Below are 22,646 nucleotides of genomic sequence, written 5' to 3' on the forward strand. Positions count from 1 at the left end.
CGACTGCTTGTTACTTGGTTTTAGACGGGTCACATTGTCTAGCTATCGTGCAGCTCTGTTGTCTTGGGCAAGCCACATCTAGGCCCCAAATATGAGGCATACACAGCAGTTCTGCCTGTGGCCCCAAGAGAACTCTCTTGCCTTCTTCACAAATCTTTTCTTGGAAACACCTGGTGGATGCCACCAGAAAAGATTTTGCCAGTGATGCATCTGTGATACTAACTACTCTAAATTGACAGACTAGTCCATGTTTGGCCTTTAAGAATCCATTAAAATGTTAACATTTCTTCTTATCCCCTTGTACAACAGCAACCTGTTTCAACCACGCTATGACAGAGATGAAACTTTGTGGGTCCTATCCGTTCTTGGAGGGGGGGTGTCCCCATTGGAATTCCATTTACTCTGTTGCCTTTATTACCTCGAACCTCTTTTGGGCTCCAGAAAAATCCTGAATTAGTAATTATCTGGCTTTTTCTTTTTGTTATGTGGGAACAGTATTCTCCTGAGGCTGACTACATCCTAACATGAGGACGTTTTATTAATATAAATTTATTTTTAAGTTTAAATTTATCATATCACTAATGAAGCCAGTTAGTGAAACTAAAGAGGCTGTTTGGATTCACCTCTCCAAAATGTAGTCAGTGGAATGGATGACTGTTACAGTTTATTATCTTCAGCATACCATGAAATCTGAATTGAATAGTTGTATGGTTTTGACTCCTCTGGGGAGACCTTTACAGGAAATATAAAGAGCAAAATAAACTGAGAAGTCATTTAGTGGGAGGAGAGTGTTAGTGGTAAAAAAAAAAAAAAGGGGGAGGAGGGAGTGGTAAAAATAGAGGATGCATATACATCAAAATAGAAATCATCCTTTTTTTCCATTTATTTTATTTAACTTTTTAAATTCTCCTTTTTTTAATTTTTTTTTTTTTTTTGGACAGGCAGAGTGGACAGTGAGAGAGAGAGACAGAGAGAAAGGTCTTCCTTTGCCATTGGTTCACCCTCCAATGGCCGCCGCGGCTGGCGCACTGCGGCCGGCACCCTGCGCTGATCCGAAGGCAGGAGCCAGGTGCTTATCCGGGTCTCCCATGGGGTGCAGGGCCCAAGCACTTGGGCCATCCTCTACTGCACTCCCTGGCCACAGCAGAGAGCTGGCCTGGAAGAGGGGCAACCGGGACAGAATCCGGCGCCCCGACCGGGACTAGAACCCGGTGTGCCAGTGCCACAAGGTGGAGGATTAGCCTATTGAGCCGCGGCGCCAGCCTAAATTCTCCTTGTTATAATTTCACTTCTTTTCTGATTTTGCCTAGAGCTAGCCCTGGTATAGTTATATATTACATATTTTATAGCACATATAACTGATTTTAAAGTAATATGTTAGTCATTTTATATAATCATTCTCTTAGGCCACTAAAAATATTATATAGTAATCTAATGATTTATAATGTAACTACTAAAACGAATACTCTGCATTATCTACTGTGGGGAACTGAAAGAACGAGTAGGAATTTTAGAATCTTGTTACTTATAGTCTTACTTGTCACCATGGATTAAGGATAAGTTTAGGAATCTATTAAGTACTACTTTCAAACTTCATTTTTCTCTCATTTTACTAAAAATCTTGCTTTCCTTCAAGAAAAGTTTTTCACAAACATGCAAACAAAGCATATCAATAATTTCATTAATTCCAGTGAAGAAATTAAAGTTCAGCCAAGTCAGTTCAGAGAATCAGCAGAAACAATTGGAAGGATTTATGAGGAACAAAGAAAACTAGAAGAAAGTTTCACCATTCATTTAGGTAAGTGTATTCATTTTTTAAAGTTTTAATTTATGGTAAAATCTTCTGATTTATGTTATAATGGAAAAATCCCTAGCATCTGAGTGTACCCATGTCTTTTTACCTTTTGTTCCAACAAAGCCTATAGTTTGTTGGCTTTAAGTTCCCCATTTTAGTTTACATATCTTTTTTTGTAGATAGATAAATTGATAATTGCTATTAAAATGGGAAGTTATAAGGCCGATCTTTAATTATTATGTGTAGCACAGATTTATCTGTGTTCTTGCCATAGACTTGCATGCTATTGTACTGAATTTTTGCAGAAGTTTAAGTATCTTTCTGGGACTGTTGCTTACCCCCAGGAGCCCAGCTGAAGACCATGCATAATTTGAGATTGCTCAGAGCAGATATGCTGGACTTCTGTAAACATAAAAGAAATCATCGAAGTGGTGTGAAACTCCATCGGCTTCAGACAGCGCTATCACTTTATTCCACGTCTCTTTGTGGCCTGGTTTTACTAGTAGATAATCGAATTAATTCTTACAGTGGTATTAAAAGAGGTAAGTTAACATTATATGTATTTTTTTAAATATTTATGTATCTATTAGAGGTAGAGTTACAGAGAGAGAAAGAGAGACAGATAGAAATCTTCCATCCACTGGTTTACTCCCCAAATCACTGCAACAACCAGGGCTGAGACAGGCCTAAGCCAGGAGCCAGGAGCTTCATCCAGGTCTCACGTGGGTACAGGAGCCCAAATACTTGGGCCATCCTCTGCTGCTTCCCCAGGCTCATTAGCAGGAAGCTAGATCCAAAGTAGAGCAACTGAGACTCGAACTGGTGCCCATATGGGATGCCAGAGCTGCAGGCCACAGCTTTAAACCACTGAGCCACAGCAACAGCCCCCACATTATTCATATTTATTTCCTTAAATTTATCCTGGCCGGCGCCACGGCTCACTAGGCTAATCCTCCGCCTTGCGGCGCCAGCACACCGGGTTCTAGTCCCGGTCGGGGCGCCGGATTCTGTCCCGGTTGCCCCTCTTCCAGGCCTGCTCTCTGCTGTGGCCCGGGAAGGCAGTGGAGGATGGCCCAAGTGCTTGGGCCCTGCACCCCATGGGAGACCAGGAGAAGCACCTGGCTCCTGCCTTCGGATCAGCGTGGTGCGCCAGCCGTGGCGGCTATTGGAGGGTGAACCAATGGCAAAGGAAGACCTTTCTCTCTGTCTCTCTCTCTCACTGTCCACTCCTGCCTGTCAAAAAAATTAAAAAAATAAAATAAAATAAAATAAAATAAAATAAAATAAAATAAAATAAAATAAAATTTATCCTCCTGATGCCATTCTTACAAATAAAAGAAGTATGGAAAAACTGAAAAAAATTTAATCACTCCAAGTATTCAAGTAGACCAAAAATAGTTGTATCCGCCATAGCTATTTCATACTTAAGCATTTTTAGTGTGTTTCATAATATTTAATTTTTCTTAAATTTCTGTTGTATTACAAAATCCATTCTATAAGGTTCTTATGTCAGTATAAGGAAAAAGTAATCAACATATAAATATACTTTTCAATTTAGAAGCAGATTCTGGCTCAGTGAATTTTAGTTCATGCATTTTTCTTTTTTTTCTAATAAACTACCTCTTAAATATGCTAGGCAAAATTCTGCCTTCCCTCTTAGTGAAGCACTTTTATGATTATTTATACATTTTTTATTATATCTAAGGTATTGAAATTAAACCTGTCTTTGAAAAAAGCCTGAGTAGAATTTACTTGCCTTCTTGTATGTTGTAGCACTTTTAGGGATATATTATGATCAAAGTATCTGTTATTTAAACATTTGGATTATATTGACCTTGCATTAAAATGTATTGTCTATTAATTGTTTACTCTTGAGTAGTTGAGAGGTTAAGTTTCTGATAAAAGCAAAATTACAATGCCCTAACTTAAAGCATTACTATTGAAAGGATAGATGTAAGAAATCATACTTTGAGTTTTATTTTCTATTTTTCCTATATCTCTGTTTGTAAGAAAAAACTACATGTTTGATAGTTCACACTTATAAGTTTGTAAATGTTCTGGGTTCCTTAGATTTTGCCACAGTTTGCCAAGAGTGTACTGACTTCCATTTCCCCCGGATTGAAGAGCAACTGGAAGTTGTCCAACAGGTGGTCCTTTATGCCAGAACCCAGCGCAGGAGTAAGCTGAAAGAATCACATGGTCAGTAAAACTCCAGTTTATAAAATATTTCCCTCTTAGTATATTCTGTCCATAATCACTAGAGTGAATGGCTTATGGGTCATTAAAATCATATTTTATTTCCAGAAATTGGAAGAAGGAAATTAAGAACAAAACTTAAAATCGTCATAAGGTTGAATCCTGTCCTTAATTTTCTTTTTTTGGGATAATTTTTGTCAAGATTCTCAGTGAAAATTATTTTAAAATTTCAGTACTGTAGTTACAGTAGAAACAGGCACTCTGTGGAAGGTTGGTGATCTTTTGATCCAAATTGTAAAAAGCAGCGTTAAATACATGCTCTTTCTGTGTTCCATCTTTGCTTGACTTGAGTAGTATAAAGTCAGTTACATGAGTTGGTTTTTTTTAATCGCTATGTCTTTGAATGACTGCTTTTTATATGTTTATTCACAATATAACATCTTGCTAATTACACATTGAGCATTCCTTATCTGAAGTACTTGGGACCCCAAGTGTTCCTCATAAGAAATTCTATCTGTGAGTTGAAAAAAATTTATTTTCTTTATCCAGTCATCCATTGATGAACACTTACATTGTTTTCATATCTTGGCTATTATGAATGGTGAAATGAAGATACCCTTCAAGATACTAATTTCAGTTCCTTTGAATATTATACATAAAGATGGGATGGCTGGATCAAGACAGTTTTATTTACTTACTTGTTTGTTTATTTAGAAATGGATATACTGTGAAATGGTTTTAAAATGTAGAGACAGTTCTTGGCATCTTTCTTCAAAAACTTTGAATCTGGCCGGCGCCGCGGCTCACTAGGCTAATCCTCCACCTAGCAGCGTCGGCACACCGGGTTCTAGTCCCGGTCGGGGCACCGGATTCTTTCCCGGTTGCCCCTCTTCCAGGCCAGCTCTCTGCTGTGGCCCGGGAAGGCAGTGGAGGATGGCCCAAGTGCTTGGGCCCTGCACCCCATGGGAGACCAGGAGAAGCACCTGGCTCCTGCCTTTGGATCAGCGTGGTGCGCCAGCCGTGGCGGCCATTGGAGGGTGAACCAATGGCAAAAGGAAGACCTTTCTCTCTGTGTCTCTCTCTCTCACTATCCACTCTGCCTGTCAAAAAAAAAAAAAAAAAAAAACAAAACTTTGAATCTACACATGGAAAGAGAGTTAAAGGAAAAGACTTAGATTTAAAAAAAACTCAAATTCAGATTTTCTTAAATTGAAAATGAAAGCTTAAAAAGCAATTAAATTGTTACTGTAAGTTGTTTTAGTTATGAGCTGAATATCAGGGTTATATTCTTTTAAAATGTTTCAGTATTTTTCTGACACTTCATATATTTTTTAAAGATTTATTTATTTGAAAGCCAGAGCCACAGAGGGAGCTGGAGGAACAGACTTGATTGACTCTCCAAATGGCTACAATAGCTAGGGCTGGGCCAGGCTACAGCCAGGAGCCCAAAACTCTATCTGGGTCTCCATCATGGACGGCCAGGACCCAAGCACTTAGGCCATCCTCTGCTGACTTCCCAGGCACATTAGCAGGGTAGTGCACTGGAAGCGAAGCAGCTGGTACTAGAACCAGCATTCTGATATGGGATGCCAGACAGTGTCACACATGGTGATTTAACCCACTGTGCCATAATGCAGGCCCTTGACATTTCATGTAATATCACAGACTAAAATCATAATACATGCTCTTGCCTGGCTTGAATGAATGCACAGTATATATTTTTAAATAAAAACTTTGTAGTGGTGTTCAGGAGATAAAATATGGGAAGTTTTAACTTTTGGGCTTCTCAGACCTTTAAATCTGCTTCCTGTACTTTGAATACCTTTTTTTTCTTTTATGCAACTCCAGTGTTTCAAAGAAGATGTTGTATTATCTCAAAATCAATTGTTTGGTTTTGTTTTAAAGATTTATTTTATTTATTTGAAAGGCAGAGTTACAGAGAGAGGTAGAGACAGAGAGAGGTCTTCCATCCACTGATTCACTCCCCAAATGGCTGCAGTGGCTGGAGCTGGGCTGATCCAAAGCCAGGAGCTAGGAGCTTCCTCCAGGTCTCCCATGTGGATGCAGGGGCCCAAGCACTTGGGCCATCCTCTGTTGCTTTCCCAGGCACATTATAGCAGGGAGCTGGATCGGAAGTGGAGCAGCCGGGACTCGAATTGGTGTCCAAATAGGATGCTGGCACTGCAGGCAATGGATTTACCTGCTATGCCACAGTGCCGGCCCCTATTCCATAGACTTTTACAAATGTTTTCTAGGATTGGCATTGTGGCACACTGAGCTAAGCTGACACCTGCAATGCTGGCATCCCATATTGGAGCTCTGGATCACTTCAAATCCCGCTCCCTGCTAATGCACCTGGGAAGGCAGCAGAAGATTGCCCAAGTTGAGCCCCTGCTAGCCATGTGGGAAACCCAGATGGGGATCCAGCCTCCTAGTTTCAACCTGGACCAGCCCAGCCATTGTGGCCATTTGATTCAGGATCTCTTTTTCTCTCACTCTCCCTGTCTATCTTTACTTTCAAGTAGGTAAATAAATCTTAAAAACAAAGCAAAATAAAAACAATATTTTCTGTTTTCTGTATCTTTAAAAAGTTTCTTAAATAGGTAAACCATTCTCAAGATTCATGATTCAAGCTGTACAAAAGAGCACACAGTGAGTCTCCCTAGGTCTGTCCCCAGCCAGCCAGTTTCTCTCTCCAGAGGCAGCCAGTGCTGTCTCATATGTGCCTTCCAGATACATGTTTATGTTTCTATTTATGTAAGCATATGTAGGTGTAGATTTATTTCCCTTTTTCACAAATGTGAGCTTTCATATGTACTATTCTCTGTCCTGCTTTTTTCACTGAATAATGTACCCCAGAGCTCATTCCATATCAGTTCATAAAGACCATCCTTAGACCTTTTTGCTGTTGCATAGTAATCCATTATGGAATATCCTATTATTAATCAGTCCCCTCTTAATAAACATTTGATCTACTCCTAATTTTTTATTATTTTATGTAGCAGTGCATGGGTAATCTTGCACATGAATCCTTGGGTGAGCAATAAGCCAATCTGTGGAACAGATCCTTGAGGAGAAGTCCCTGGGTTAAAGGACTGCACTGATAACTTTGACAGTGTTAGCAACTGCTCTCCCTAACGACCCCACCAGCTTTAATCTCCCAAAAGATAAATGTGGCTTTGCCATGGTCATTTGAATTTTAAGTGTCAAAGCCAAGCCAAATATCAGAAAAACCAATAAACAAGTATATCCTAACAAAAACCCTTTCAGAAAATTCCAGTGTGCCTCTTATTTTGCCATCTTCTTCCATGTCATTAAAACTAGTAATGTGATCAGAAGCATTTCAATATTATTCTAAAGATTTTTTTTTATTTGAAAGGCAGAGTTACAGAGAGGCAGAGAGAGAGAGAGAGAGGTCTTCCATCCACTTGTTCACGCACCAGATGGCCGCAACATCTGGAACTGTGCCAATCCAAAGCCAGGAGCCAGGAGCTTCTTCCAGGTCTCCCACATAGGTGCAGGGGCCCAAGGACTTGGGCCATCTTCCACTGCTTTCCCAGGCCACAGCAGAGAGCTGGGTCGAAGTGGAGCAGCCAGGACTCTAACCGGTGCTCATATGGGATGCTGGATGCCAGCGCTGCAGGCAGTGGCTTTACCAGCTATGCCACAGCGGTGGCCCCTCAATATTATTCTTAGTAGAGACTAAAAGCATAAAGATTGAGATCATAATACATGTGGGAGGGGGAAGATTGTAAGTATATTTAAGGGAGATAGAAAGTATACAATAAATGCCAGGAAAGTTTTTAAACACATACTATTGAGGCAGTACGTGTATAACATAGTATTATTTTGTTCTTGTTCAAGCAGCTACTTTGTGTTTAAGTGAGTCAGTGAAGCAAGTAGGTTTATGAAAGACAACTTTCTTAAAAGAACCCGTATGTTGTTATAGAAGAACTTTGTGAAAACACTTTCTCCATCTTTTTCTTCTCTATTCGTGCATACATAATTGTTGTATGTGTTTACATCCTAATATGTAAGCACCTGTTTTTCTCTAAGATATTCCATTATTTTTCTTACTGTGGTTGTTATATTAGCACCTTTATATACTTTTTTGAAAAAAAGTAAAAAAGATAGCCATCTTCTTAGTATTATCAAACAAGCTATTACCGTTAAGATATGAAAGGGAAATGGACTATGAACTACTCTTATTTATTATTTAGCAGAAATTCTTTTTTTTAAGATTTATTTTATTTACTTATTTGAAAGGCAGAGTGACAGAAGAGAAGAGGGAAGGAGAGCTCGAGACAAATCTTTTATCTTCTGGTTCCCTGATGCCTGTAACAGGAGCCCATAACTTCTCCCAGTCCTCCCACTTAGATTTAGATGGCCGGGACCCAAGTACTTGGACCATCATCAGTTCCCTTTTCAGGTGCATTAGCAAGAAACTAGACCAGAAACAGAGTAGCCAGGACTCAGAACATGCGCTCCAGTGTGGGATGAGGGCTTCCCAAGCAACAACTTAAAACCCATAGTGCCCTAACATCCATTGCAGCAGGGTTCCTCTTTGTTCAAACACCCTCTGAACAAAATTAGAGTCCTTATTTATAATCTGTGCTATGATCACTTATGCAAAACCTATTATATGACTCTGTATTAGAAATAAATATTACATTACATCAGGACTCGAGCAACTCAGCCTTCTGCCTCTCTGTGCCTGTATCTCGGTCTCTTGGTTTATAAAATATATGTGTTTAAAAGATAGGAAGTTAGGAATCAATTCATCAAAGTAATCATTAGATGAAAATATGGTTACCTTTTATTCAGATCATTTTGGAAACTCTACTTTGGTATTTGCAGTTTACTTATTTTAAGTTCTGACTGCTTTCGTGTGATTTTCTGATGCTGAAGGCCATTCCAAAATGGATTTCTAAATAGTTGTAATTCAGCTGGAGTAAGTATATGGCCTCCTAAAGCTCACTACTCTAGAGGCAGGCATTGTGGTTAGTAGTTTAATTTGCTTGCAACACCAGCATTCCCTTGTCAGCGTGCCTGGGATTGAGTCCCACCCACCTCCACTTCGGGTCCAGCTTCTGATTTGCACCTGGTGGCAGGGGAAGGTGGCCCAAGTAGTCGGGTTCCTGCCACTCATGTGGAAGACCAGGATGGAGTTCCTGGCTTCTGGCTTTGGCCTAGCGCAGTCCTGGCTGTTTTGGGCATTTCGAGAGGGAACCAGTGGATGAAAGATTGATCAATCAATCTTTCTCTCTGCCTTTTAAATAAATACATAATTAAAAATAGCTACTTTGAAAGCTAATATTCATTTTGCAGTTGTGAGTTCTGATGGTATTCTTCTAAAATTAAAATGTTTCTTATATTAAAAGTATATGTTTGTATGTATGTAAAGTAATTTGCATACATACAAATTGCCTTAATAATGTATGTTCAGTTATGCTTATTTTACCAGTATTTATCCTTCTAGGAAATATAATGACTTTAAAAATGAAAGAAAAAATAAGAAAAACTATTGAATATCTGAAAAAATTTTCTGTTTGAAACAGAGTCTCACCCCTGGAATTAATTATATGCATATATAGTGTCAGATAAGAAATAAATTTCAGGAATGGGCTGACTGTAAAGCAATTCCTGGTGCTTACTAACCATTTATTTGTAGTCCTGAACAAGTTATTATCAACAACAGTGACTCAGATTCTAAAAATAGAGATGGCCACGTTACAACTATCTAATGAAGTTATTTTATGTGTAGTTAGCTTAGTACCCTGATCCTCTCAGATGAAAAGTAGAGTACTGGCATGTGGTGAAGGCCATAGGATTTAGAATCTCTGTGTATGGGTTCAAAATCTGCTTCTACCACTTACCTTTGCATCCCAGATTAAGTTATTAACCTATCTAAGCCTCTGTTCCTTGTTTATAAAAATGAAGGTAATAATAGTACCTAACTCACAAAGTTCCAGTTATAGGGCTGTTGTAAGAATAAAATACTTTGAGGGCCAGCACTGTGGTGTAGTGGATGACGTCGCCGACTGCAGTGCTAGCATCTCACGTGGGCACCAGTTCAAGTCCTGGCTGTTCCACTTTTGATCCAGCTCTCTGCTGTAGCCTGGGAAAGCAATGGAGGATGGCCCAAGTCCTTGAGCCCCTGCACCCATGTGGGAGACCTGGAAGAAACTCCTGGCTCCTGGCTTCGGATTGGCCCAGCTCTGGCTGTTGTGGCCATCTGGAGAGTGAACCAGCAGATGGAAGAACTCTTTCTCTACCTGTGCCTCTTCTTCTCTGTAACTTTGCCTTTCAAATTAAATAAATAAATCTTTAAAAAAAAAAAAAAGAATAAAATACTGGACCATCTATGTAAAGCATCTAGCCCAGTGTCTGACACACAGAGTCCCTTTGGAAATTCTTGCTGTCATCGTGATTGTTTTGGAAATGGGAGTGGTAATGTGTTCTCATCTATTGTTGTCTTCTTTCATATTACATTCTTATGAATAGATTCTGGGAACCAAAATGGAGGATGTGACGATAAAACTAAGAATGCTGAGAGAAACTACTTAAATATTTTACCTGGTAAGTGTTATTTATTTTAAAGATTGTATTCTTATAATCACATACACTAAAATCTTAGATTGAAAACATAAATTCTTATGGTATGCATTATAAAATGTCAACAGTCACTTAAAATAACATCTGACTTTCCATGATACACTTTCACAAATGTTCTCCATTGTAAATCTTTTTAATTCTTATACTAACACTTTTTCTTAGATCTGTACAAAAAGAAATGTTTAATTGCAAAAATAAAAGTTGCATAAATGTCATCGTTATTTTGCTATTTCAGATTTTCTTTTATACATTGCTTCTTAGTTTCTGTGGAATAAATCAGAAATAATTTTTACTTTGAAATATAAACAGTGGCACATAGAGATACAAATTGTCGAACTTGTAGGAAGAACTTGGACCGTCTCATCTAAGGTCTTACTTCTGTTTCCCTGCTTTCCATTTCTTTGATTCTTGGATATTTCTTTTTTAACAATTAGCACTTCAGTCCATTAACCCTCTTTCTGATTTAAGTCACTCTGATGACCCTTAATTGTGTCTGTATAAGAGGACATACCAAGGAAGGCCTATTTGTTTGCTATACAAGTGGGAAGTCTCTTAAAGTGAATGGCAAATTTGACAGTTTCAGAAATAGTCATCTTTTGAATGTTTTCTATTCTCCTTTAAGGTACTCCCCTCACATTTCCTCCCCTACTCTTTGACATGTAGGTCGCATTATATGTCATCTAAGTGAGTATTATGCCCATTTCTGGTATTCATCTTGTCAGTCGTAGCCAGTTAGCCTGTGGTCATCAGCCTCCGAATTTCCTCCCACCTTCAGATAGCCTACCTTAGTGGATAATGTTAGAATCACCACATGCTGTTTCCTCCACTTTGTGGAACAGGAAACCATCCTCCTCTCCATCTAAAAATACCTTCAGGGAAGGATTTATTGTGTTTCTCTTCATAGATCCATAATTTAAATCATCCATATTTTGTGGCTTTCTTAAAATGTGCCAATCTTATTACTATTCTGGAGATCCTGATAACTAGGTTTTTAAAAACTTAATTCTTTATTACTGTGTTTCCTTCCTTATTCTTTTTTGGGGGAAAGTCTATAGGTTAGTATCCCATTACTACTCCCAAACAGGAAGATGTGTCATAAAACTAACTTAGAAAAGGAGTATTAAATTATTCAGTTAGACTTTATAATAACATGTGAATCTCCACTTAAAGAATGTCTACACAACTAGGATTTCAAAGAGATGTAAAGAGATCTAAATCACACATTATTTACACAAATTATTTATATTTTATTACATTAAAAATTGTAAGAAAAAGTTCTGTCTACACAGTGTTAAGCCAACAGTAGCTTACTCTGTCATTATCTAAGTATTTACAATTTATGTCATCTAATTCTCGAGATAACCTTATAAGGAAAGCAGTCAGGCATATTTTTCACATCTCATGCACAAAGTAACAGAAAATCAGTAAGTTGAATTGATTTGCCCAAGATCATTCAGCCAGTAAGTGCTAGAGGCCAGCGCTTCTTAATACCCAATATATTCCTTTTTGTACTGTGTCGTATGAATTTGATTACTACTGCCACCTGCATGACCCCCATTTTATTAATGGGTAAGATGAGGCCAAGAGGCAAGTCATTTAAGGTCAAACAAAGCAGTGCCAGCTTGAGGATTAGGAGCACCTGACTTGTGCACTAAGTCATCTTGCCTCACCATTGGACCATAGCCCATGCTTAATGCAATGACTTCCACCATGTGAGTTATCAGTAGGAGTTTAGGAGGTAAATACATTTCATGGGCCCAGAAGGATTTTGTCTCATGCGATCCCGGTTTCTGAGAAGCAGCCTGTGACTTTTATTGCCTTCCGTGGAAATTTTCACTGGCAGAATTTTGGTGTCTCATTCACTGCTCCTTCTTTAATTTCTTTTTCTGTTTGTCTAGTTCCTTTATCTTTTTTAAGATTTTTTTTTCTTTAAAGATTTATTTATTTATTTGAAAGTCAGAGTTACACAGTGAGAGGAGAGGCAGAGAGAGACAGAGGTCTTCCATCTGATGGCTCACTCCCCAGATGGCCACAATGGTCAGAGCTGCACCAATCCGAAGCCAGGAGCTTCTTCCAGGTCTCCCACGTGGGTGCAGGAGCCCAAGGACTTGGACCATTCTCACTGCTTTCCCAGGCCATAGCAGAAAGCTGGATCAGAAGTGGAGCCACCGGGACTAGAACCGACGCCCATATGGGATGCCAGCACTTCAGGCCAGGGCATTAACCTGCTGCGCCACAGTGCCGGCCCCCAAGATTTTTTTTTTTTTTTTTTTTTAGAAAGCCTTTGTCTGCGGCCTATTAGAGGCAACTACGAGTATAATTTATGTGCACTGGTAAGCTGGAAATGTTAAACATGGTGCTAAAAATCTGTTAAGTGCTTGTAAACATTCTGTGGACTTCTGAAATCCTACAATCATGCCTTTGCAGCAAGGTCAAGCAGAATGTGTAGGGGCAAGGGTTGTAGAAGTGAGCCAGCCTTCCCTAGAAGGACATAGCAGAATTTCCAGTGAGCATGTGTTTTTCTGTTTTTTTCAAGCATGTGTATTTGTAAAAACATACTCTTTATATGTTTTATTTGTATTGACAGAAACCACAGAAAATAAAAGCTGATGAGATTTTTTTCTTGGCTAATGGGGCTACCTGAAAAAAGGAATTGGTGTAGGAAGCAAGGAGTTTAAGATGTGAGAATACTGTCCTAACATTCAGTCTCAAACATTCATTCATTCAACTAATACTTACATTGAATACCTTCTATATGCTAGAGATATAACAGCAAACATCATAGACAAAACCCCACTTGTCATGGAACAGTCATTCTTTAAAGCAATCTACATACAAATCAATTTCAGTGCTAAAAAGAAAATAAGAATAATATGAAAGAGAGTGATGAGGGTGGGGAAGTCTCTTTAAAAAATTATTTATTTATTTATTTATTTATTTGAAAGGCAGAGTTACAGAGAGAGAACAGTACCTTCCGTCTGCTGGTTCACTCCCCTAACGGCTTCAGTGGCCAGGGCTGGGCCAGCCTGAAGGGAGGAGCCAAGAGCTTCCTCTGGATCTCCCATGTGGGTACAGGGGCCCAAGCACTTGGGCCATATTCTCTTGCCTTCCCAGGCACACCAACAGGGAGCTGGATGAGAAGTGGAGCAGCTGAGACTAGAACTGGTGCCCATATGGGATACTGGCTCCACAAGCCACACAGCGGCCCTGGGAAGTCCTAAATCACACAAGATAGTCAAGGAAGAGCTTTCTGAGGAAGTGGCATTCGATCTAAGATGATTGATGGGAAGAAATCAGCCCTGTGAGAATATTGGAAAAACCCTTCCAGGCAGCACCCCTGACTTAGGCACAAGATCTGCATATTTGAAGAACTGGGGTGAGAAAAAAAACTAATTAGACACAGCACATAGTTTGGATTTTTTCCTTTTTTTTTTTTTTTTTAAGATTTATTTATTTATTTGAAAGGCAGAGTTAGAGAGAGAGGGGGAATAGAAGAATGAGATCTTCTAACCGCTGGTTCACTCCCCAAATGGCTGCAGCAGCCAGGACTAGACCAGATCAGGAGCCAGGAGCTTCATCTGGGTGTCCCATGTGGGTGACAGGAACCCAAGTACTTAGGCCATCTTCTGCTGCCTTCCCAGACTTGTTATCAGGGAGCCGGATCGAAAGTGGAGCAGCTGGGACGTGAACCGGCACCCATATGGACACTTAACTCACTATGCCATCATGCCGGCCCCAGAGCTAGGGCTTTTTCCTCCATCTGATGTGAGCCTGTTGGATGCTTTTAAGTCTGAGAGTTATAGAGTCTGATTTATATTGAAATCATTTTGGCTACAGGTAAGAAATGGTTTGGTGCCAGCATCGCGGCTCACTAGCCTAATCCTCCACCTGCGGCACCGGCACCCCGGGTTCTAGTCCCAGTTGGGGCGCCGGATTCTGTCCCAGTTGCTCCTCTTCCAGTCCAGCTCTCTGCTGTGGCCCGGGAGGGCAGTGGAGGATGGCCCAAGTGCTTGGGTCCCTGCACCCACATGGGAGACTGGGAAGAATACCCGGCTCCTGGCTTCAGATCGGCACAGCGCGCCGGACGTAGCAGCCACTTGGGAGGTGAACCAACGGAAAAGGAAGACCTTTCTCTCTCTCTCTCTCACTGTAACTCTGCCTGTCAAAAAAAGAAAAGAAATGGTTTGTAGGTGCTCAGAATGAGCAAAGAATTCAAGGAAGAGCATGTTGACAGATGATGGTAGCGTGAGCAATGGTGATAGCAGGAAAGGTGGAGTGCTCAGGTGGGGTTGTTTGTTGGCGATGGTGCTGGATTGCAGTGTAGATGGGAAATGTACATTGAGGGGGAAAAAGGAATTAAGGCCAGAGTCTCTACTTCTGTCCTGAGCAACTAACTAGACAAAGATTGGTCCTATAAATTGAAATGAGGAAGACATTGAGGAAACAGGTAATCTTATTTGAGTTTTGCATGTTGAGTTGCACACTGAAGCATTTAGATCAAAATAAAAATGATGCGTGATCCTTTGATTTGTTTGCTACCTGGTGGTCACTTCAGACCAATTTATGAACTCATTGAAAAATTGTCTATTGTTTCTTGTCTTTATGACCCTCTTTGCAAGAATTAAGGAGCAGTAATCACAGTTGCTTCCTGAGCGCCCTGTGGGTTCCTGATACATCTCTGCTGGTTCAACACGGATGAGTGTGATGTGCCTTTGAAAATCATGACTGTATTTGTTTTTCCCAGGAGAATTTTACATTACACGGCATTCTAATCTCTCAGAAATCCATGTTGCTTTTCATCTTTGTGTGGATGACAATGTAAAATCAGGAAATATCACAGCTCGGGATCCAGCCATTATGGGACTGCGAAATATACTCAAAGTTTGCTGTACCCATGACATCACAACTATAAGCATTCCTCTCTTGTTGGTGCATGATATGTCTGAGGTAAGTAGATGGAAAATCCCCCTAGTTTTATGATTATTAATTTGTTTATTAATATGTTGTGTATTAATATTATAATATGCTTTAAATTTTAAAACCACTTTTTTTTAAAGATATTTATTTGAAAGCCAGAGTTACACAGAGAGAGCGAAAAAGGTCTTTCATCCACTGGTTCACTTCCCAGCTGGCCGCAACGGCCGGAGCTGCGCCGATCCAAAGCCAGGAGACAGGACCTTCTTCTGGGTCTCCCATGTGAGTGCAGAGGCCCAAGGGCTTGGGCCATCTTCTACTGCTTTCCCAGGCCATAGAAGTGGAGCAGCTGGGACTCAAACCAGCGCCCATATGGGATGCTGGCACTGCAGGTGCAGGCTTTACCCACTATGCCACAGTGCTGGCCTGAAAAACACTTTTTTGTAACTAATGGACCTTGCATCTCCTATCTGGTAAGCAGAATTGGGTGACAAATAATACAAAACTGAATAATTCTTAACCATTGTGTTTGGAGAATGACAGCGTTGTCTCACAGTAGATACACTAGAATATCAAAGTTATCTCTACCTTTGGACATGACATGCATTCCTCTCCTTCCTCCTCCTTTGCTGCCTCTTCATTCTCCCCCATGTTTGTCTTAAGTTGCATTCAATTTACCTCCCACTTAAACTGGACTCAAGCTAACATTATGATTATTTTTATTCTCTAATTATGTATTAATAAATAATGACAAGAGATGCCAGAAGACAGGAAGAAACTAGCCTCAGTTTAACATTTTCTCCAGGATAAAAGTATTGGCTTCTACAATTAACATATGATATAATCATTTACCTACTTTATTACGTACTGTTATTTATCTGACATTTTTTATTTTTAAAAAAATCTTCTTTTCATGACTGTTTTCCATCCTGCTTTCTCTCTTCACTCACATAACAATGGGTAGAGGACATAATTTAACAGAAAGACTCAAGTTCAAGTCTAGAGGAGCAGAGGAGTCTCAAGCCCAGTGGGTGCAGACGGGCAGCCAGCAGTGAACCTGATGATGAAAAGACCAGTATCAGCAATACTGGGCCTGCTTGCTTTAAGGAGGCTATAAAAAATAATTGCTGAATGGTAAAAGTGCAGATTGTGAATATAAGGAAGAAGTTTGATTGTTGATCATTAAAAAGTTACTTACCAAAATAAAAGGTTTATAGAAATAAGATTGTATAGGGCAATGTAAAAGATTTTACACCATACTTTTTAGATTAAATCCCCACTTAGACTCATTGTGTTACAGGAAGCCTCGCTAAGTATCCTATGTAAGAATGTAAACTCATTTCCATGTAAGATGGGATGATTTAAATGATTTCTCACTTGGTTGAGTCCAGTGTATTTTCAGACACATTATTGTTTTGATTAAGAGAATTCTTGTGCCATCCCATGAAAGATGCATATCAGGCTACCTCGTTTCTCAATCCATTCACTTTTGTAGCCTCAGTCATACCTAATATGGCATCAGGGAAGTTGGACAAACATGTTTTTCCCTGCTGTAGCTTTATAAAGTTTTAGTTTCATCAGGAATTTTTAGCTATTGTTAAGTTATCATAAATCACTGGTCCATACAGTCTATAAAAGGGTCTTTGGGGAGTGACAAAGTTTATGATGAATTCCTGCCACAAGGAGACATCCAAACATTCCTGCAGCTGGACTCCTGGTTAACCAGTTTATAAAAATGGTTGTATGTAGGTGGGAAACAACCTCAAAAACAGTGTTTCCAAAAGTCACAAAGTTCGGATTTACTTCCAGACATCTGATACTACTAGCATTCCCTCTCCCACAATGTTGCAAAAGTTACATGTTTTAAATTGGGACAGCCAGCTGCAGAACACTAGGTTTGCTTCCTAAGTGTCCAATTTAATACACAGAAGTTTATTGAGCCAGGATGCTCCCATTTTTCTATTTAAAAATCCATTCAGGTCAAGAAGTTTATTCTGCAAACTCATACAAATACTACACAGGATATAGAAGTAATACTTGGTTTTGCTTTCATGCAAGAATCACAGAGCATTTTCAGGTGGTGTTTTTTTCCTGTAACAAACAGAAATGCCAGACACTCACCACACTGGTGAGTGTAAGATAATGACAATGTCTGAAGCAGTTCATGTCCTATAATAGAGGAAAGAGCTGTAGAAGGTAATTACATTTTAAAAGGGAAAAATATCAGCAAGAGAAAGACACACCAATTCTATTTCTATAGATCTTTGCGATCTGAAGATAATGTCCTATCAGAATCAATCTAACCCAATAGGCAGGAACCTGCAGGTCAGGAATTCTGACCTACTGACTTCCTTTAAGTTTTACTGTTAGCTCATTGAATAAGTTGGAGATTCTAAGCCGCTAGGCTTTAGTTTTGTAGTTGTCGGTGAAGATACTGTGTTTTTTAATGTTTTGTTGGAGTATAATGCACATATATTTCATGTAAGTCCACGGCTCAGATGGTCACAAGCCAGCACCCGGATAATGAAGCAGAACGTTACCCTTGTGCTCCGTTTCAGTCACTTAGGTCACACTTCCTCCACAAGGATGACCACTGTTTGCAACCCAGAAAGCATGGATTCATTATGCTTATTTTTTAGTTTATCTTGTATCTGAATTCTCCTATTCAATATTATGTGTTAGTTTTATCCATGTTGTGTGTGGTTGTAGATAGTTTATTTTCATGGTTATGTTATTTCATTGTGTGATTAAGCCACAACTATTGAGACATTCTACTTACGGACATTTGGGGAGCTTCCAGATAATTTTTTAAGATTCATTTATTATTTATTTGAAAGGTAGAAAGGCAGAGGCAGAGGCAGAGGCAAAGAGAGAGAGGTCTTCCATCCACTGGTTCACTTCCCAAGTGGCCACAACAGCCAGAGCTGGGCTGATCCAAAGCCAGGAGCCAGGAGCTTCTTCCAGGTCTCCCACGTGGGTGCAAGGTCCCAAAGACTTGGGCCATCTTCTACTGCTTTCCCAGGCCATCACAGAGAGCTGGATTGGAAGTGGAGCAGCCGGAACTCAAATTGGTGCCCATAAAGGATGCTGGCACTATGGGCAGCGGCTTTACTTGCTATACCATAGCACCAGCCCCAGCTTCCAGATTTTGATTTTTATAGCTAGTATGCTAGGAACATTCTAGTACATGTCTTTGACATTTCTGTTGGCAGTTTACCTAGGGATAGAATTGTGAGGTCTCTGGATATATACAGATTTAATTTGGGTGGATATAGCCAAATAGTTTTCCAAAGTAATTGTACCTACTCTATTGCTTTTGAATGTGAAAATAATAAACAAAGCCACACTTTATTTTATCCACTTGCAAGGCACACAGTGAAGTCTCCAGAGTACATGCTGTCTAACTCTGTGGTTCAATCGTACCCTACTCAGAAGAATCAAGTCAAGTAGCAACACTTGTCCATTAACTTTAGATGGAAAGTATTGTCTCAGTTATAAACAAAATTGAGTTTTTAATTTCCGTTTCAGAGGTTTAGAATCAATTTTTTTTTCCAAAATGAACTTTTTATTTCAGGAATACAAATTTCATAAGTACCACTTTAGGAATATAGTGATTCTTTCCACCATACCCGCTTCCCACCCACACCCCCACCCCTCCACCTCCTCCCTCTCCCATTCCCAGTCTCAGTCTCCATTAAGATTCATTTTCAATTAACTTTATACACAGAAGACCAACTCTATACTAAGTAAAGATTTCAACAGTTTGTGTACACACACACAAAACTGAGAACTAGTTTTACAGTGAACTCTCATAATACAACTCATTGAGGACAGAGGTCCTGCATGGGAAGTTAGTGCACAGTGACTTCTTGTTGTTAATTTAACAATTAACACTCTTATGTACGACATCAGTGACCACTCAAGGCTCTTGACATGAGCTGCCTAGGCTGTGGAAGCCTTTTGAACCTACAAACTCTGTCAGTATTCAGACAAAGCCATAAGCAAAGTGGAAGTTCTCCCCTCCCTTCAGAGGAAAGTACTTCCTTCTTTGATGGCCACTTCTTTCCGCTGGGGTCTCGCAGAGATCCTTCTTGTAGAACATTTTTTTTTTTTGCCACAGTGTCGTGGCTTTCCATGCCTGAAATGCTCACATGGGCTTTTCAGCCTGACCAGGATGCCTTAAGGGCTGATAGAATCAATCTGTATGTAGTACCCACTTGTTATAATGTATAACAGGAGAGCCCAGTTTTCTGCCTCTGTTCCAAAGTCTAAAGAGTTTTATATGACCCATCAGCTTCTTCAGTGGCTCTCTTCCACAGTCTGTTCTCTCAAGCATGTCACCAAGACATAGTCAGTTTGCCATTACTTAGAACTATGACCAAAAACATTCTAGACTACTACCTGCCCCACTAGGATTTGTATCCCATCTAGTAGATGGTATCTACTAAGACCTATTTGCAGAATGAGCTGTTTGTGGAACTTCTGGCCACATCCCCTGACATCCAATAATAAGTCATGTCTTCTGATGGACTTGTTAGCTTCTAAAGCTTACAGGTTATGTTTCCTAAGTACCTGAAGCCATTCTTCTTGGGTGCTGATGTTAATTAGAGATAAAATGACAGAATAAAACACTGGAAAGCATTTACCTTAAGCTTGAAACAGATTCTCTAGGCATATGGGAAAATGTGAAAACACTTCAGATGTGTGTGTGCATGTACACATATGTGCACATATGGGTATATGCATGCTGCTGTCTAGCATTTCTTTTCAGATTCATATGCTGCTTATCAGCACGAGGTTAAAATTAACTGAATATGAGAGCATATTTCATCTAAAAATTAAATTGACATTTAAATTTATGTATCACTTCAAAGATACTGGGAGCCTGCCATGAATTGATATTTTAGTACAGTCTCTAAACAGCATTGATGAAATTTTATCATCAGCTCACATCATTCTAAAGAGTATGAAGTTCTTAATTTGTCCGATAGATATTGGGTGTATTAACCACATACATTTAAAAGGAAAGAAAATGTAGTATGATTGGATAAAATTTGATGATTTTGGACAAACGGGGCAATGAAAGGACATGATCGTTTTTTTCTATATGCTTTTGGTCATACTATTAGTACCATCCCTAATCTAATTTGTTGTACAGTCTTATCACTGCCAGTGCTATCCTGATCTTAATGTATTGGGGTAATATATAGTCTGTATGTTGGTGTTCAAAAGTTCTAGTCACAGTAATAGTTTTCCTCATGTGAGTAGGAGCCCTTAGACTTGACTTTAGCCTGAAGTAATTCAAAGATTAATCATAGATATCAGTAAACAGCTCTATAGATTGTAAACAGATAATACTTTTTATATAAAAATGAGCACTTTAAAATAATAGAAAAAAGTAATCCTTGATTCCAATTACTAAATGTGGTATTTCAAAAATATTTTTGAGTAGTATCTTAAGAAGATGCAAATGCTCAATTATGGCTTTTGCATTTATTCCTAAGATGACTCTTGAACAAAGTGCTTAAAATAAGTAAAAGAAAAGTAAGTCCTTAAAAAAATGAGACAATGAATGAGAACCAGCAGAAACAACCAAACATAAAAACAGATGCAGAAATACTTGAGGAATTGGAGTTATGACGCACAGAACAGAGTAATTGCTTACTGTATTTAAAAACTTGAAGACAAGCTTAAAATGTCTTCACATAAAAAAGGATGGTATGAAAAATGACCCATCAACTACAAAAAAAGTGGTGAGAGCAATTGTAAAAGACCTAAATAAGGCCGGTGCCGCGGCTCAATAGGCTAATCCTCCGCCTAGCGGCGCCGGCACACCGGGTTCTAGTCCCGGTCGGGGCGCCGGATTCTGTCCCGGTTGCCCCTCTTCCAGGCCAGCTCTCTGCTGTGGCCAGGGAGTGCAGTGGAGGATGGCCCAGGTGCTTGGGCCCTGCACCCCTGGGAGACCAGGAAAAGCACCTGGCTCCTGGCTCCTGCCATCGGATCAGCGCAGCGCGCCGGCCGCAGCGCGCTGGCCGCAGCGGCCATTGGAGGGTGAACCAATGGCAAAGGAAGACCTTTCTCTCTGTCTCTCTCTCTCACTGTTCACTCAGCCTGTCAAAAAAAAAAAAAAAAACCTAAATAAGTGGAAATGTATACCGTTCATGGGTTAGAAGATTCAGCATTAAGATAACAGTTTTCCTAAAGTTGATTTATAGATTTGAATCCCAGTCGGAATTTTAATAAGGCATTTTGAAGATTTTACAAACTAACTATAAAATTTATATGGAAATACACAAAATCTAAAGCAGTCAAAATGGGCAGGTGTTTGGTGAAGTGGTTAAGCCACCACCTTAGACACCTGCATCTCATATCAAAAGTTCCGGGATTCAGGTTCCAGCTCTGCTGCTGATTGCAGGTTTCTGTTAATGTGCATCCTGGGAGACATCAAGTGATGGCTTTAAGCTGGAGGTCCCTGCCACCCACATGACAGATCGGGATTGAATTTCAGCCTCCTGGTTTCAGCATGGCCTAGCCCTGTGTGTGGCAGTCATTTTGGGGAGTAAACCAGCAAATCGACGATCTCTGTCTCTCTGCCTTTCAAAAAAAATACAAATTTTGAAAAAATTTTATGAAAAAACAGTTTTGAAAGCAAAGTTGGGAGGTTTACACCAGCGGATTTCAAGACTTGCAATAGGGGCCAGCCTTGTGGCACAGTGGGCTAAGCCACCACCTGCAATACCGGCATCCTATATGGGTACCAGTTCAAGTCCTGGCTGCTCCACTTCCGATCCAGTTTCCTGCTAATATGCCCGAGAAAGCAGCAGAGGATGGCCCAAGTGCTTGGGCTCTTGCACCCACGTGGGACACCTGGAAGAAGCTCCTGGCTTCAGCTGGGCCCAGCTCTGGCTGTTTCGGCCATTTGGGGAGTGAACCAGTGAATGGAAGACCTCTTTCTATCTCTCTCCCTCTTTGTAATTCTGACTTTCAAATAAGTAAATAAATCTTTTAAAAAAGAAAGAAAGCTTCTAAAAGTGAATGCATTTAGGTAGCTGGGGTGGGGTATTTTATTACATTTTTAATATGTAATATGGTATACAATATTTTAATATGGTATATAATAGAAATA

At 39.8% G+C, this 22,646-nt stretch overlaps 1 protein-coding gene across 14 annotated transcripts in view; it reads left to right on the top strand.

Moving 5' to 3' along the window:
• The window catches only part of FERRY3 (FERRY endosomal RAB5 effector complex subunit 3), a 46,474-nt gene that overhangs the window by 21,612 nt on the left and 2,216 nt on the right, over positions 1-22,646 (top strand). For all 14 annotated transcript variants that reach the window (XM_051850211.3, XM_051850206.3, XM_008259690.5 and 11 more), the window contains 5 exons: positions 1,692-1,798; positions 2,140-2,337; positions 3,866-3,994; positions 10,496-10,570; positions 15,351-15,553. In XM_051850211.3, the coding sequence (XP_051706171.1) occupies positions 1,692-1,798; positions 2,140-2,337; positions 3,866-3,994; positions 10,496-10,570; positions 15,351-15,553 (712 nt within the window). The remainder of the gene's footprint in view (positions 1-1,691; positions 1,799-2,139; positions 2,338-3,865; positions 3,995-10,495; positions 10,571-15,350; positions 15,554-22,646) is intronic.

The sequence above is a fragment of the Oryctolagus cuniculus genome, chromosome 9 (genome assembly GCF_051225735.1).
Source record: "Oryctolagus cuniculus isolate XC-2025 breed Fujian yellow rabbit chromosome 9, ASM5122573v1, whole genome shotgun sequence".
In the NCBI taxonomy this organism is placed as follows: domain Eukaryota; kingdom Metazoa; phylum Chordata; class Mammalia; order Lagomorpha; family Leporidae; genus Oryctolagus; species Oryctolagus cuniculus.